At 33.2% G+C, this 18,592-nt stretch overlaps 2 protein-coding genes across 2 annotated transcripts; both read left to right on the top strand.

Moving 5' to 3' along the window:
* The first annotated feature begins 5,128 nt into the window (after positions 1-5,128).
* On the top strand, positions 5,129-6,231 carry LOC136061824 (G-type lectin S-receptor-like serine/threonine-protein kinase SD1-13). The gene is made up of 2 exons (XM_065760156.1): positions 5,129-5,951; positions 6,211-6,231. The coding sequence occupies exons 1-2, from the start codon at positions 5,157-5,159 to the stop codon at positions 6,229-6,231; spliced, it is 816 nt and encodes a 271-aa protein (XP_065616228.1). The 5' UTR covers positions 5,129-5,156.
* Positions 6,232-7,355: 1,124 nt separating this feature from the next.
* On the top strand, positions 7,356-12,745 carry LOC112022910 (G-type lectin S-receptor-like serine/threonine-protein kinase At1g11300). The gene is made up of 7 exons (XM_024055535.2): positions 7,356-8,637; positions 10,246-10,353; positions 10,438-10,646; positions 10,722-10,932; positions 11,178-11,415; positions 12,181-12,331; positions 12,435-12,745. Exons 1-7 carry the CDS (start codon positions 7,356-7,358, stop codon positions 12,741-12,743), a joined length of 2,508 nt encoding a protein of 835 aa, XP_023911303.2. The 3' UTR covers positions 12,744-12,745.
* The last annotated feature ends 5,847 nt before the right edge of the window (positions 12,746-18,592 follow it).

Raw genomic sequence — 18,592 nt, 5'->3', positions numbered from 1 at the left:
TCCAATGCCAATTCATTGGTAACTAACACAAATGACGCAACAAAAAGAAAAAGTGATGAAAGCTCAAAAATTGAACAACTAGGAACTAAGGAACAAACTAAACTTCAAACGTTGAAGATGAAGAAACAAATAATGATAACATACCCCTCAACAAGCTTTACAAGCATCACCATACCGCAATAAAAAAAGCATTGAAGAAACTAAAAAACAAGATTTTGTAATGAAGCTCTTTATTACATCACATAATAAAAATCAATAATATGAAATGAATTAATATGCTTTTATCAACTTTTATTATACAATATTACTCCAAAGTTGTTTTTTTTTTTTTTAATTGCTTATTACTTGAACAAAATAATTTATAATTGTTACTTCTTATGATGAACTCATTACTAACAAAGTTTTACAAAAAAATGCTATAGTATATGTACAATATTCTCCAAAAAAAATTTACATAGAACATTACAACATTATCCGAGCATCGAACGGGCAAGTTACTAGTCAATATATACATACATACATACATATATATATATATATATAAGTAGAGACCTCATGTAGGAGTGCATGAGATCCTGCCATATGGTGCTCTAATTTTGCATTTAGTCATTTTTACCTCTTTTTATTAAGTTTTTTTACCCTTACCCAATAGATTATAGTAACTTATTTTTACTGTTATATAAAATATGAGCTGCTCTTGACAATTAGACCAAATTTTATTCTCTACAAAATGGACTACCTTTTAAAAATAAACAAAACCTTATGAAAATCACAAGCCCAGTTATTACCTTACATATTATGACTCAAGTCTAACCCTTCTCACGTGTAAATCAAGGCCAAAACTCCTACCCATTTACAAACTTTCTTCCTCCTCCCCCACATATAAATAATACTTCTAGAAAATCTCATTCTCATGAAATCATGTCTTCCTTTGTTCTCAATTTTAATTCAATAGCTTTTGTCTATTAATAACATTCTATGCAATTTATGCTAGCAAATTCTCTTTGTCATCAACTAGTGCAACAAAAATTTATATAAATCTTGAGATTCCTAAGGTTGCTAAAATAATTGACAAGTGCATATTTTTTAAATTTATAATAACAAAAAGGGTCTAACAAATAGCATAAAATATCTCACAAAATTCCATTTACATAATATTTTCTATAAAACAAATCAATGATAGGAATGGTCAAAAACATGATCCTATACAAGAAATACCAAAAATACAAACAAAACAATTTTCATAGGAGCATTTATCTTTAAAGAATATGAAAACAATAGTAGAAATAAAATGCATTGAATGAGATCCTACGAAACAAGTTTGTTAATCATTTCAAATTATACTCATCATTTACATGAAAAAAATAATAATACATCATTTTATTTACATTAAAAAATAATACATATTAACTTCAAAATTCATTGCAAGATGTGAATAGCTGGAGTATTGCAACAATAAGCAACATTGATACAACAATTGGTTGGTATTACATTTCGTGTGTGCTTTGTGGAAGGAAGGTCAAACCACAATCAGGATCATTTCGGTGTGCAAAAAGTGAAACAAAAACAAAACTCCCTATCCTAGAGGCACTCACATTAACTACATACAATCTCCATATATTTATAATATATTCATCTCACTATAACTACTATATATACAATTGCAAACTACTTCAAATACAAGATTCAAATTGAAGTTTCAAATGCAACTGACAAAAACTTTTGTAATATTTGATCAAGATGCTTAGAAAATCCTAAATATATCTGCAAGAGGTCTTGCAAAAAAATAAACTAAGGTACAACTTATTTAAATTATTAAATTATTGTAAAACTATTGAACATAACATATATTAAATTCCCCATATACATATTGATATTGGGGAAGGAATCCCATATGATTTGAAGAAAATTTTAGGGAAAAAAAATGCATTTTTGTACTTCACTTGAATGAATTCAATCTAAAGGATGATTTTGAAAATTACACAGTTGCAAAGATTTTTTATGCACCTTCAAATGACAAAAACATATGGAAGAAAAAAAATACACAATCCAATATGCTATATTAATTATTTTGCTACACTATTCCTAAATTAAAAAATATATAAAAACATTTACAAAAAACTGTCACATCACAGAAATTTAATATAAGTGCAAATACATATGAAAAATTTTAGCGACAACAAATCCGCAAGTCCAAACTTTGTAAGATCCAATCAAGAATCTTCCAGTGCAAATTCTTTAATGATTAACGCAAATGATGAAACAAAATGAAAAGTGATGAAAGTTAAAAATGAACAAATATGGATGGACCAAACTTTAAATGTTGAAGATGAAGAAACAGATGATGATAACATACCCTTAACAATCTTTACAAGCGTCATCATGTTGCAATAACAAAGCATTGAAGAAGAAAAAAAAAAAACAAGATTTCATAATGAAGCTCTTTATTACATCACATAATAAAGATAAACAATATGGAATGAATTAATATGATTTTATCAACTTTTATTATACAAAATTACTCCAAAGTTTTTTTTTTTTTTTTATTGCTCATTACTTAAACTGAATAATTATAATGGATATATATGTGCAATTTATAACTGTTGTTTCTTATGATGAACTCATTATTAATAAAGTTTTATAACAAATATGCTATAATATATGTACAACATTCCCCAAAAAAAATTTACATAAACATTACAACATTATCTGTGCATCGCACGAGCAACAAAGATTTATAACAAATACTATAATATATGTATAACATTCTCCAAAGAAAAATTACATAAAACATGACAACATTATTTATGCATCACATGGGCAACGTACTAGAATATATATAAAAGCAAAGACCTCATGTGAGAAATGATGAGATTCTACCAAGTGGCACATTCTTGGGAAAAAGAATTGAAATATTCTCAAGTGCCACATTAGAGATAAGAAAAAATTAAATATTAAAATTTGTTTTATTTGGTTCAATGTTTTTAGATATTTCTAATTAAAAAGTAAATATTCTTTCTATCTTTTTGTTCAATGTTTCTCACTAACATTGAGGTGTTGGAACAAACCTTTTAAATGAATAATCCATACAACAAATTTATAACTTTCAAACCATCTATATTTTTAGCATCAAATATTTCATATAATTAGCATCAAATATTTCATATAAAAAAAATATAATTATATTGTGAGCCATCATAATATACCAACACCATCATATATAAAATTTCCTAGACTTTTCTTATGGTCAATGTTTATGTCTCGTTGACAGGACTATGCTATCTCCTTTTTGGGACTAGAACCTCCTTTTCGTCCATTTTCTTTAGGATGGCTCCCTTGAAACCTGAAGGTGCACTCCCTTGCTAAGGAGCTCCCTTTTCGGATCCTCAATGGTATATTCCTTTGCTAAGAAGCTACCAAATGTGCATTGTCCCCTTTTCTGAGACCGCCCCTTGCTAAGGACTAGCTACAGTATGATTGTCCCTTACTAAGGACTAATACAACATTGAGCTTTAATCACGACTTGCCATAGGATTCAAAACAAATTCAAGATGCTCACAACAAATAATCCCATCATAATACTCAAAAACACAAAGATTTCCCCACACATACAAATTTAAATAAGTTTAGGTTGTCCCACAAGTTTTTCATATAACAAATAGTCAACATTTCCATACAATGTGCACATTAAACATTTATAGGATATCAATCTATTTATAGAATATCAACATATTTCTTTGATATAAGGATAGTTTCATAATCAAAACTGTTTTGGGAAAACCCCCCAAAATTAGTAAACACCACTTATCTCTTATTTGCAGAAATGAAATCAACCACCCTTGAGTCACAATAATTAGTAGAATTTGAACCTACTAACACCAAAAATAAGTCCATCAATACACGAATTTCCCACTTAAAAATTTATTTTCACACTTAAATAGTTTTATCTATCAATACTAAAACCTACAGAGATGTTAGATTCTTTGAGATACACTTCCACTGCGACACTCTGATTGCAGTCACTGAAGGCTACCTTATAAGTTCAAACTATATGCAAGGCCTAGTTCTACTCAAATTTCTTTTCCTCTCTACTGCCCAATTTCATTCCAAGATAGTGGACGTTTTCTTTGCTAATATAGAAAAACAATGAAGGCATTATTTTGATGTCATTGGAAAGGGTATAAGAAATATCTAGATATTTTTCTTTGTTGAAAATTTATTGTCTTAAGAAGTCATCTCAACTTGCTAGTTGCTGAAAGGGTCATGTTTATATTTGAGGATGAAAACAGGGGAAAAACAAAAAGCTATATGCATCATTCCTACTATAATATAATAACAATTATAGGACATCTTTTCCATTAATATAAAGAGAGGTGGACAATCATGAGACCAACGCCTCTTAGCTCCATTCCATGACACATGCCTATATGTACTTGCCTAGTCTAAGTATGGTAACAATCATAAGAGTCCTTTTACCATTAATATAATGATAGATTAGGTTCTGACACATATAGGTACTAAAATAAATTCATGCACAAACCCATATCACATAGAAGAAAAGAAAAGCTTAACAGTGTGTTGCGGTTGAAACAAAAAGAAATCCTCTTATATATATACACTTGTAGCTTAAGAGGAAAAATGTTAGGGTTTTTAAAGCTTATCAAGGCCCATATATATATATATATATACACTTATGCTATCTCACTTGGGCCTCTTATACTATAATAATTATCTAATTTAAAAATCTTAAGCCCAAATCAATTAAATCCATTTAATTGTGAGCCCCCTTTTAATTTATGTATAAAAAAGAAATTAGTAATAAAATTATGGGGTGTTACAGTGTGCCTGTGAATATTAATCCATATTTCTTTTGATAATTTAATAGTTACAATTGGTGAGGGAAAATTTGAACATCTGTATTAGAAACATAAGAAAATTCAAGTTGAGCTACAAACTCTTGGTAAGTGACAATGTTATTGAAAATAGCAAATGGAGACTTTTAGGTCTTTGTTGAATTTTTATTACTTGACGTATTTTATGGGTTGTTAGACTCACGAAAGTCTGGAGATTTATCCTAGAAAGCAACCAACCATAAATTGTTACGTAAACATGGCCCCCTGTTCTGCATTCTCAGACCAAGTTTGTTCGAACAAGCTATGGGGCCTGTTTGTATGATAAACTTCTTGTCTGTCCTTTGTTGCCTTTGTTTAAACTTAGTCCTTGCCATAGACACCATTAGATCTTCTCAATCCATCAAAGACAAAGACTCTGATTACATAATCTCCAATGGTAGTACGTTCAAACTGGGATTCTTCAGCCCAGTAAATTCAACCAATCGCTATGTCGGAATATGGTATAATAAAAATTCTGTTTCCCCTGCCCAATGGGTATGGGTAGCTAACAGACAAAAACCCCTCAAAGATGCTTCTGGGGTTCTTACTATATTTAAGGATGGAAATATTGTCATATTAGATGGACAAAAAAAGATTCTTTGGTCATCAGAAGTCACAAACTCTGTTGTCAATTCAAAAGCCCAGCTTTTAGATTCAGGGAACCTTGTCTTACAAGACACTACAGGTACAATCATATGGGAGAGTTTCCAATTTCCTACTAATACAATGTTGCCCAATATGAAAATTAGTAGTAATGTAAGAACAGGTAAGAAAGTTCAGCATACATCATGGAAAAGCCCTTCTGATCCATCCATCGGAAGCTTCTTGAGTGGTGTTCAACCTCAACATCCTCCTCAAGCATTCGTTTGGAAAGACGGGAGCCCATTTTGGCGCAGTGGCCCATGGGGAGGTCGGACCTTTAGTGGGATGCAAGAAATGTATCATGTATTTCAAAATGGATTTAGTTTCGTAGAGGATCAATACGGAACATTTGTTTTAAGTTTCTTTTATGTGAACATGTCTTTGTCACATATTGTCCTGACTACGCAAGGAGATATGGTCCCCCCCCCCCCCTCCCAAAAAAAAAAAATAGTAAACATCACTTATCTCTTATTCGCAAAAATGAAATCAGCCACCCTTGAGTCACAATAATCAATAGAATTAGAACCTAGCAACACCAAAAATAGGTCCATCAAAACACGAATTTCCCACTTAAAAATCTATTTTCACACTTAAATAGTATTATCTATCAATACTAAAACCTACAGAGATGTTAGATACTTTGAGGTACACTTCCGCTGCGCTACTCTGATTGCAGTCACTGAAGGCTACCTTATAAGTTCAAACTATATGTAGGGCCTAGTTCTGCTCAAATTTCTTTTCCTCTTTATTGCCCAATTTCATTCCCAGTTAGTGGACGTTTTCTTTGCTAATATAGAAAAACAATGAAGGCCATATTTTGATGTCATTGGAAAGGGTATAAGAAATATCTAGATAGTTTTCTTTGTTGAAAATTTCTTGTTTTAAGAAGTCATCTCAACCTGCAAGTTGCTGAAAGGGTCATTTTTATATTTGGGGATGAAAACAGGGGAAAAACAAAAAGCTATATGCATCATTCCTAATATAATATAATAACAATTATAGGACATCTTTTCCATTAATATAAGGATAGGTGGAGAATCATGAGACCAATGCCTCTTAGCTCCATTCCATGACACATGCCTATATGTACTTGCCTAGTCTAAGTATGGTAACAATCATAGGAGTCCTTTTACCTGTAATATAATGATAGATTAGGTTCATGGACTGACGCTTATAGGTACTAAAATAAATTCATGCACAAACCCATATCACATAGAAGAAAAGAAAAGCTTAACAATGTGTTGTGGTTGAAACAAAAGGAATCCTCTTATATATATACACATGTAGCTTAAGAGAAAAAAGGTTAGGGTTTTTAAAGCTTATCAAGGCCCATATATATATATATATATATACTTATGCTGTCTCGCTTGGGCCTCTTATACTATAATAATTATCTAATTTAAATATCTTAGGCCCAAATCAATTAAATCCATTTAATTGTGGGCTCCCCTTTTAATTTATGTATAAGAAAGAAATTAGTAATAAAATTATGGGGTGGTAAAGTGTGCCTATGAATATTAATCCATATTTCTTTTGATAATTTAATAGTTACAATTGGTGAGGGAGAATTTGAACATCTGTATTAGAAACATAAGAAAATGCTAGTTGAGTTACAAACCCTTAGTAAGTGACACAATGTTATTGAAAAGAGCAAATGGAGACTTTTAGGTCTTTGTTGAATTTTTATTACTTGACGTATTTTATGGGTTGTTAGACTCACGAAAGTCTGGAGATTTATCCTAGAAAGCAACCAACCATAAATTGTTATGTAAACATGGCCCCCTGTTCTGCATTCTCACACCAAGTTTGTTGGAACAAGCTATGGGGCCTGTTTGTATGATAAACTTCTTGTCTGTCCTTTGTTGCCTTTGTTTAAACTTAGTCCTTGCCATAGACACCATTAGATCTTCTCAATCCATCAAAGACAAAGACTCTGATTACATAATCTCCAATGGTAGTACGTTCAAACTGGGATTCTTCAGCCCAGTAAATTCAACCAATCGCTATGTCGGAATATGGTATAATAAAAATTCTGTTTCCCCAGCCCAATGGGTATGGGTAGCTAACAGACAAAAACCCCTCAAAGATGCTTCTGGGGTTCTTACTATATTTAAGGATGGAAATATTGTCATATTAGATGGACAAAAAAAGATTCTTTGGTCATCAGAAGTCACAAACTCTGTTGTCAATTCAAAAGCCCAGCTTTTAGATTCAGGGAACCTTGTCTTACAAGACATTACAGGGACAATCATATGGGAGAGTTTCCAATTTCCTACTAAAACAATGTTTCCCCATATGAAAATTAGTAGTAATGTAAGAACAGGTAAGAAAGTTCAGTGTACATCATGGAAAAGCCCTTCTGATCCATCCATCGGAAGCTTCTTGAGTGGTGTTCAACCTCTACATCCTCCTCAAGCATTCGTTTGGAAAGACGGGAGCCCATTTTGGCGCAGTGGCCCATGGGGCGGTCGGACCTTTAGTGGGATGCAAGAAATGTATCGTGTATTTCAAAATGGATTTAGTTTCGTAGAGGATCAATACGGAACATTTGTTTTAAGTTTCTTTTATGTGAACATGTCTTTGTCACATATTGTCCTGACTACGCAAGGAGATATGGAGCTAAGATATTGGGATAATGAGAAGGAAGATTGGAAGGTCTTGTGGAAAGCTATGAAGAGTGAGTGCCATTTTTATGGTAAGTGTGGTGAATTTGGAAGCTGTTATTCACGGAACTCACCAATTTGCAGCTGTTTATGGGGGTTTAAGCCAAATGACGCAAAAGAATGGAATAGAGGAAATTGGACTAGTGGATGTGTGAGGAGGACACCGTTACAGTGTGGGAGGGTGAACAGTACTGGCAGTGAAGCCGGCAAAATGGATGGGTTTTTGAAACTGAAGATGATGAAGGTGCCAGACTTTGCAGAATGGTCAGCTGCTCTTGAAGATGACTGCAGGCAGCAGTGTTTACAGAATTGTTCATGTATAGCTTATGCATATGACATTGGCATAGGGTGTATGTCATGGACTAGAAACTTAATTGACACAATCCAATCGTCCAGCAGCGGAGTTGATCTTTACATTCGTCTTGCCTATTTGGAACTCGGTGAGTTATTTAGTTTTCTGTCTAAATTTATCTTAAGCTTCAAATCATGCACTGCTTCTTTTTTTTTAATTATTAAAAAAAGGATAGGAAGGGGTGACCAGAGTAGCATTCCTACCTGGGCCACTGGGTATGACCATCTCGACCTGCAAATAGGGGATCTAATGAGCCATAGATGCTATCCCAACCCCATAAGGGCACTAGTGGGCAACAAAGGGGGCATGAGGTTTATTTTGATCGCTTCCCATGAACAAGCTCATCAACACACAAGATTACTTGGTCAAACTTAGCTCATTTTTTGGTTGAACAAGCTCAAATTGATTCACAAACTAGTTGATAACTTATTATGTTCTCATTTATAGTTTACCCCACTACTAAAAATTTTACCTCTTTACAAATGTATGCAAATAATTCATACATAAATTATGTAGTTGAAATTATATTATTGGAGTTAATTAGGTAAAATGGTTGCCTTTTCTTCCAACTTCAACCCACCCACCCCCCAGTTCCCCTAGATAATGAAATCCTAGTTAAAGCCAATTTATTTTACCAAAAAAAGAAAAGAAAAGAAAACATATCTAGTAATCTATTTTTTACAAAATATATTGGGAAAAATACCACCTCATGGTGAGAGAAAAATCTCAACAGATATCTTTAATCATGTGTAAATTTTCTAACATAGCGGTTGATAAATTACCGATTCTCTCAAAAACTTAAGTTGTTAAGAAATAATGAATTTAATCATTTAATCTTACACTCTCTCTTCACATGTGAGCTACCTGAGCTACCCTTTAATTGGGGTCCAACATGTGATTATTATTTTTTAATTGTGAGATAGGGTGGAGACCAGATTGAACCCAACAAATACCAAGGTTAAGCAAGCAAGATATATAATTTTAAAGAGACAAATCATCAAACACATGGAACGTACATCAATAGATCGAGCTTCAAATAATCCACTGTAATCAACAAGTTACAATGGTCTTCTACACAACGCGCACTCTTTGGTTTTGCCCCTAAGATTTCCATCGTGAACCCAAATCCAACTTCCACCACATCATCCTCTTATACTTGCTTTCTTTCTTTCTTTCTTTCTATATAATATCCACCTACCTTCCAAATTAGTGTTAAAAGTATCATATATGATCAAATTAATCTTAATCAATCTTATAATTTTTTGTAGTTTTGTATGTACATTACCTATACTCCTATAGTTTACTTTAGATAGCTATCCATTAATCCGGAAGGACATCATAAATTAATATCTTTGGTTATAAAGGTGGAGCGCTATAATTAACCCTAATAGTTTTATCACCAACTTATAAGATTACCTCCGGGAGTTTTACAAAACTTGCCTTCACGGCAATGAAATCTTCCAAACAACTTCTTGAAAGAAACCCCAAATAATTTTGAGATGCTTGCTTCAATAACCCCTGTCTCTCAACTTTATGTATTTTCTTTGTTACTTAGAAAACATTCCAGCAACTTAGTTTATTAAGCCTTGAGAATTTGGGCCTAGAAATAAGTTAATAAGCCTTATTGTAAGATTTTTTTTTTTTCCCGATAAACAATGCCCGCAAAATTAGTATAATACTTTTTCTCTGTTAACAGATACAGAGGGAGATCTGAAAAAAATTGTCACAATCACAGTGGTAATAGGAACAGTTTTCATTTCAATCTGCACTTTCATATTGTGGAGGTGGATAGCTAAACATAAAGGTAATATTCCGACTAAAATTAATACAATGGACTAGGAAGTGTTGCTAAATATTAGAGATTACTGACAACTTCAGTGGAAATCAGCAAGGAAAAAGAAAGCAAAGGGAATCTTATTGTTGAAGAGAGGGGAAGCACATAAAACATTTCCAAATGAAAACATGCTTGGAGAAAACCTGAACCAAGTTGAAGTCCAGGAGCTGCCGCTATTCAATTTTGAGAAGCTGGCGAGTGCAACAAACAACTTCCATCAATCTAACAAGCTTGGGCAGGGTGGATTTGGTCCTGTATACAGGGTAATGGTTGTTCTACTAGAAGTTTTTTGTGTTGTAATTTGAATATCTAGTTAATGATTTGATGTTTGTTTATAGGGAATGTTGTCAAATGGGCAAGAAATTGCAGTAAAAAGACTTTCCAAAACCTCTGGACAAGGGTTAGAAGAATTTATGAATGAGGTGGTAGTAATTTCTAGACTCCAACATCGGAATCTTGTTAGGCTCCACGGCTGCTGTGTTGAAGGAGAAGATTGGATGTTGATTTATGAATACATGCCAAACAAAAGTTTGGATGCATTTCTCTTCGGTTAGTTAATTTTGATACAATTTGTTGTTACCAAAATATTTTTAAATTTTTAAATTTGTGCCTAGAAATAGTGTCAGTATATTAGGAGACGATGGAACAATATTCTTTGTTGTGGTAATTCACTTGGAACATAGTTTTCTAATGACTTCCACCAAATGAACTTCTTTTGCAAACCTCATGTTCATTCACCTTATAAGTTTAACCCTCACTTTCTTTCTCTTGTTTCTTTTGTTTTAATTCATTAGATCCACAAAAAGAAAATCCGCTAGATTGGAGAAAACGCTTCAAAATTATTGAAGGAATTGGTCGAGGTCTGCTCTACCTTCATAGGGATTCTAGATTAAGGATTATTCATAGAGATCTAAAGGCAAGTAACATCTTGTTGGATAAAGAGCTACATCCAAAAATATCAGATTTTGGTACGGCTCGGATTTTTCGAGGTGATGAAGACCAAGCAAATACTAGAAGGGTTGTTGGAACATAGTAAGTACCCTTAGTTTGCCAAATTCAATTGAAAGTATGGTTGTAAACTAGCCAAGCCAAGTTGAGTATTAAAAGTTCAAGATTGTTTGATTAAAATTTATTCCAATACAAGTCGAGCTCAAGCTCATCAACACGCTAGATTACTTGGTCAAACTTAGCTCATTTTTTGGTTGAACAAGCTCAAATTGATTCACAAACTAGTTGATAGCTTATTATGTTCTCATTTATAGTTTACCCCACTGCTAAAAATTTTACCTCTTTAGAAATCTATGCAAATAATTCATACATAAATTATGTAGTTGAAATTATATTATTGGAGTTAATTAGGTAAAATGGTTTTCATTTATGAACTTTTAATAATTAGATTCACATATGTTGTATTGTTAAAAATTATATATAATTTCTACTATAAATTTGATTATATATATTTATCAATAAAATACAAATATTAATTGGTATCTTATGAACTTATTTACAAATTTATACAATCCAATATTAAGTATAAATAAGTATATTATTATTTACTTAAATCAATTCTTATGCTCCTAAGTTTGTTATTGAACACATTATTATGCCAAAGCTTGTCTCATTTAATCATCAAACCTATACTTAGGCTTGATCTTGACTCATTTGCCAAATAAATGGATATAAACACTTTGTCTTAGCCATACATGAACTATGTATTACTAGCTCGGTCGATTTATATCAATACCACTAATATTTGAGATGATAAAATCTGCAATGTGTTCTATTGTTGAAATTCAGTGGCTATATGTCTCCTGAATATGCAATAGAAGGACTATTTTCAGAAAAATCAGATGTCTTCAGTTTTGGAGTGGTGTTACTAGAGATTGTTAGTGGAAGAAAAAACACTAGCTTTTATAATGATGAGCAGTCCTTGAGCCTTTTAGGACTTGTAAGTCACTCATTGCCTCATTTTGAAAATCTCTATTGCCTTCTTTCATTGATAAGTTTTAGTATTGATACTAACAATTTGAATCATGTTTTCATTTTTCAAGGCTTGGAAATTGTGGAATGCAGACAACATTGTCACATTAATAGATCCGATGATAAATGAACCCTTCTTTGAAATGGAGATTTTGAGATGCATACAGGTTGGGCTGTTGTGTGTCCAAGAATTTGCTAAAGATAGGCCAACTATATCCGTTGTTGTTTCTATGCTTAAAAGTGAGATTGTCGATCTACCCCCTCCAAAGAAATCAGCATTCACTGAAAGGAACATTGGCTTGGATACAGAGTCCTCTCAACTCAGCCAAAGTAAATGCTCTACTAACAATGTTACTATTACAATGGTTCAAGGTCGATAGCTTGCAAGTGTTCTTGAAATAATGACTTTGTTATTATATATACACTAGTCGCAGACCCGCGCATTGCGCGTGATTATTTTTTATGGTGATCTCATTTTTATTAATATTATTTTGTAATTTGAACTAATTTAATATCATATTTATTACAAAATAATTTTTTATTATTATAGAATTGTTTTATTTAAAATTTGAAACCTTAATTCTACCATAATTGGTTGACTAATTTTTATATCTCTAAGTCAATTAAACACGTTTTGCATGCTACATGTAAACCTTCTTTTCCATAAGGGTTGAAATAATGTGCGTAATATTTTTTTTCTATAGAAGTTAAAAAGAATAAAATTCACCTTGTCTAGATGTTTTCTAAAAATTAAATTTGGAGATTCTCTTTCAATAATTGTGAAAATTCCAAGCAATAATTTAGAAGGTAATACACGTTACATGTTCATGCTTTGATTGTGTAATTGTATGATTGATTTGGGTTGTAATTTATAAGTTGAATATGGTGGTGTATATCCAAAAGAGTCTAACTATGTTGTTTAGGATATTGAATATAGTGTTGTGTGTGATTTATAGAGTAGCGATAGTTGTAGTAATTAAAAATTGGTTTTTCATTATCTTTTAAGTTAATAAAAACCTTACATATACCTTTTTTTTCTTTCAAAAAAGCTTTATATATTTTTTTAACGTGAATCTTTACATATACCTTAGTAAGTAAATCCTATACATTTCATTTTCTTAGATGCATAAAAAAAGACATTTATTCCATAATAATAGTGGCTAATTAGTTTTTTCATGTTCTCATTTATAACGTTTCTTACTATTATCATATTTGATTGGCTATTGATTTTCATAATAGAGGCATTAAATGAGAGTTAAATTCTTAGAACCTTTCATTAGATTTTAAAAGTCATGGTGTGTGAAGAATATAAGTATTTAAGGATTTTTTTTTTTATATTTTATTATTTATAAATAATATTAAATGAAATGTCAAAAAAAAATATTTGGGACAGGTAAATAAAAATCACATATATTTATTTTGTTTGAAGGTATAATGGTGACCATATATAGTTTTGCAAAATTTGCAATTAGAGAAAGATCATAAACCAACCTCACCTTCATGTGAAAGTAATGGAGTTAAAACAAATAAGTGATTGCACTTAAAGATAACACATGTATAAAGGAACCTAAAAGCTTGGAAAGGCTAACTATAAATTACTCTTACATAGCTAGAGGAACGTAATAAATAATATAGCCTTAACAATCAACAATCAAATTATGGGTCTGTTTGGATACCGCTTATTGCTGAAAACTGAAAATATTATAGCAAAATAATCTTTAAATGTGTAAATAGTACCGTGAGACCCAGTTTTAAAGTTGTTTTTCTTAAAAAAAAAAAAAAAAAGTCTTGCAGGTCCTATGAACAATGCACGGGACTCACAGAAAAGCAACTACTAAAAGGAAACATAGGGCCCAATTTTGAGACCCGCTTAGACCCCATTCATATGGGTCAATAGAATATTATATTCATCCACAGCGGAAGCATTGCGCTAATTACAGTTTTGCACTTCTCCATTGCCCTTGGGGCTGCAAAAGGCAGATTGAAAAATATTATTAAGGTCTGCTCCAAGGTCCCCTGGTATTAAGCAAGAATACGAGAAAAAACAGTACCAATTAACCAAACAAAGATAACATCAAGAAAATGAACTTATTTTTATTTACAAAAGCAAAAGCAACGGACCAATGGTCAAGAAAAGCCCAAGTCCCAACAGAGCACTTCCATTAGTGATTCTGTTGGACCAAGAGATTAATTTTGTATTTCATAAATTCCATAATGTCAGGACAATGATAGGAACATTCACAAAGAAGTTTCATCAAGACTTATATCTTTTACACCAAGCAAACCCATCCATATTAGATACTTGAAGCAATACAGGAAATAAAAGATTTATCCAGTCAAACAAACACCTAGCATGCTTTTCACTAATAAATTGAAAATATTTATCTTCAGGTTGTTCTAGTCATTTCTTGTTAAGAAAATAAAAGTACTTATAAAGAGCTATAGAAGAGAATTCCATAGTGTTGGTAGGGGCTTGCCATGATCGACCTCACACTCTGCCACCACATGCAGATTTTTGTATCTCACCTTAACAGTAATTCTATACCAACTCTGCAAAAACAATTCATGTTCAACTCTGCCTACCCACAAATTATTAAATCAAAAAATATTTTTTAAAAATCAATCTTTGACAGCGAAACATAGTCATCAAAAAAAAAAAAAAAAATCAAAGATGAAAATGTGGTTGCGAAGCTGATAACCCAATTGCAATTCCTGTAAGCATTTTTCAAAAAGAGAGAGCACATGCAAATCTAACCTACAGAAACTAGAGGAACAAAAACAAAATACAAAAATCAAAACTCTCAAACACAAATCCAACAAATACCCGAATTATCAAAACGAATCACCAACAACTCACATCAAAATCCAGGTATACAAAATTCAAAAAATTACAGCTGAGGTCTAAAAAAAATTTCATGAAAAGCTCTGAATCTTATAACTACTTCCATGTAATTTTACTTTAGGACGTGTTTCTCCAATTTGTTTTTTGTCCTATGTGAGTTCTTATTTTCTTGCATCACTCAACTTATCTTACAATTTAATGTCATTAGAAATTTTGTGGGTTGCAACACAATTGCCCTATTGTTTTCTACCTTTTTTTGTACTCCTATCTTCCTTTAGGGTGCTATATATCGTCTTGTTGAGTATGGCAAATTGAAGTTAACAAAGATTAAAAAAAAAAAGGGTGAAACTTACCTGGAGGTCACACGTCAATTGATGCAGAGAATCACTTCCCAAGTCACCACACCCATTAACACCTACCCACGAAGGTGGTGCATGATTCATTTTACTGCAATTTCTTAGGAAAGTCAAAACAAATTTTAGAGACGTTCTTCCAAGCATTTCACCAGCAAAAATATAGATTGAAAAGAGAAAATTACAAAGAGAGATCATAAAATATTAAAACTCAGACAGTACATTTTAAGTCATACAGTCATGCACAATACCTGTCCATCAACAAGAAATATTATGACAGATCACAGATGCTTCTTCCACAGCTGCAATAGCTTGTCTCTCAATCATTGACGGCATTCTGGCAAAATCTGCCTCCCTGGAGGCCAGTGTAATCCTATCCATACCAATTGCTGTGGTAATAGCCCAGCCTTCCATAACATCAGCCTGTGACTTTGCAATATTGAGAACACCACCATAAATTGATACTCTCTCTAATAGGATCTACCATGCAAGCGATCCCTTGTAACTCCCAGTTCATCCACCCCAATTGCCCTGTTCCCCTATATTAATCAAAAAAGAAAGTCAACTTTCACTAAGTGAAAACAGACGTGTGGAAGTTTCTGAAAGCCATTGTAATACTGGAGGTCCAGCAAGCTCAGATCATGAGGAAGAAGAAGAATAAGTTCCAACAGCTAAAACGGTGTCGTGCATAAGGCGAGGCAAACATAAAGGAAAATCAAAACAAAACGTTACCGTTTCTCATTAAAAGGAACGGTGCCGTTTTGTATATAAAGCATAAGTCAGTTAGAAGTTTGTTAGCTGTGGGAGTGCACGTGTGTGAGGTTGTTAGAACACGTGTGAAACGGTTATCAATCTCCTCCGTCTCTCTATCCCTCACTGTGAATGTATAAATATAGATGATCACCTCCATTGTAATTAATTTAAGACTTGTATTCAGAAATATAACAATTGAAGAAGTTTTGCAACTATTCTCTCTCTCTGTTTTTCTCTCTTTTCTCTGTTTTTCATTTCTTGAGTTTCTGTGATAATTCTATAGAGATTGAGAGATCTTTTCATGGTATCAGAGCTTTGATCCAGTTCAATAGCTTCGTCTTCTTCAGCATCTGCCTTAACTAATCTCCCTGCTATGGCTACTACAAGTTTACCAGTGAATACTTCACTGTTGCTATTATCAAATATGTCATCAATGATGACTGTGAAGCTTGATTATGGGAACTACATAGTTTGGAAACATCATATCGAGGTAATCCTTGATACCTATTCCATGATTGATGTTCTTGATGATTCAATCACTGATCCAGATAGATTTCTTAAAGATTCATCTGGTAATTTTACTACTGAAGTGAATCCAGCTTTCATAGCTTGGAAGAATCATGAACAAGCCATGTTTACTTTTGTGAATTCCACTCTTTCCCCTGCAATTCTTGCTATTACAGTTGGGCAAAAGTCTACTAGGGGAGTTTGGAAGGTGTTAGAGAAAAGGTTTGCATTTGTCTCAAGGTCTCATGTGATGAGTCTGAGAAATGAGCTGAATGCAATCAAGAAAGGAGTTGATTCCATTGATGGATATTTTCAGAAAATTAAGCAAGCCAGAGATAGATTGGCTGCTGTTTCTGTGTTTGTGGATGATGAAGAGCTGCTCCATATTATTCTTGATGGTCTTCCATCTGAATTTGATTCAAAATCAGCACTTAATAATTTGATCACAGAAGAGACAAACCCTGATTTGTTGCCTGTGATTATGATATCATCCACATATAGCAGCAGGAACACAATGGAAGAACCATGCCTCAAAATGAATAGATTGCTATCTGCAGCAGAAGCACAAAATCCAATATGCAACAATTGAGAAGTAAACCTCTCAAACCAAGCTCTAGGAGCTTGTTTGAGACCATAAAGTGCCTTATGAAGTAGACAGACATGCTGAGGAAAGGAAGGATCAACATATCCTTGAGGTTGAGCCAAATAAACTTCCTCCTTAAGCACTCCATGCAAGAAAGCATTGCTTACATCCAACTGCTTCAGTTCCCATCCAATTGTACAGCCAAAGCCAGAAGAATTCTAACAGTTGCAGGCTTCACCACAGGACTAAATGTCTCATCATAGTCCAAACCATGCTGTTGAAGATACCCCCTTGCAACTAGCCTGGCTTTATATCTTGCTATAGAGCCATCACTGTGCCTTTTCAACTTATAAACCCACTTGCAAGTGACCACATTCTTATGGGGAGGAAGAGGAACCAAAGTCCAAGTATTTTGCTTCTTAAGGGACTGAAACTCAGAATCCATTGCAGCCACCCATTGAGGGAATTTAGAGGCAACAGTGAAGGATGGAGGCTCTGTGATAGTGTAATCAGCTTGAACCTGCATAACTCTAGGCTTATAGATACCATGCTTTGACCTTGTGAGCATTGGATGAGAATTAGAGGAGGTAGGAACAATAGCAGTTGAACTAGACACACTAGGAGCAGGAAGTGAAGAAGAGTTGAAAACAGTAGGAGCTGGAATAGGTAAGGAAGTAGGAATAGAGGAAGGGACAGCCAAAGGGGAGGAACAACAGGAATAGGAAGTGATGGAGAAAGGAATGAAGGAAGAAGAGAAGAGGTGAGATCAGGTGGTGTGGAGACACTGGTGGACTCAGTAGGTGAAATAGAACCAGACTCAGCAGCAAGGGGAGGAGGGTGAGAAAACCAATTTGAAAGAGATGAGGAGAAAGGAATATGAGGATCAGTGAAGTTAGAATTATGAGCAAAAGGAAAGAGAGACTCATTAAACAAAACATGACAGGCAATGTAGATTCTGTTAGTGGTTGGATCAAGACATATGTAGCCTTTAGAAAGAGGAGGATATCCAAGAAAAATGCAGGGTTTTGATCTAGGTTGTAATTTGTTTTGGTTAAATGGCCTGAGGTATGGATAGCAGGCACACCCAAAGGCTTTAAGAGCATGTAGAGGTGGTGATTTGGAATAAAGTTTCTCCCAAGGTGAGTGAAAGCCTAAGACTGAAGAAGGCATTCTGTTGATAAGATAAGTTGC

This window comes from Quercus suber, unplaced genomic scaffold (genome assembly GCF_002906115.3).
Source record: "Quercus suber isolate HL8 unplaced genomic scaffold, Cork oak 2.0 scaffold_355, whole genome shotgun sequence".
NCBI lineage: Eukaryota > Viridiplantae > Streptophyta > Magnoliopsida > Fagales > Fagaceae > Quercus > Quercus suber.
This window is presented reverse-complemented; position numbering and strand designations above follow the sequence as displayed.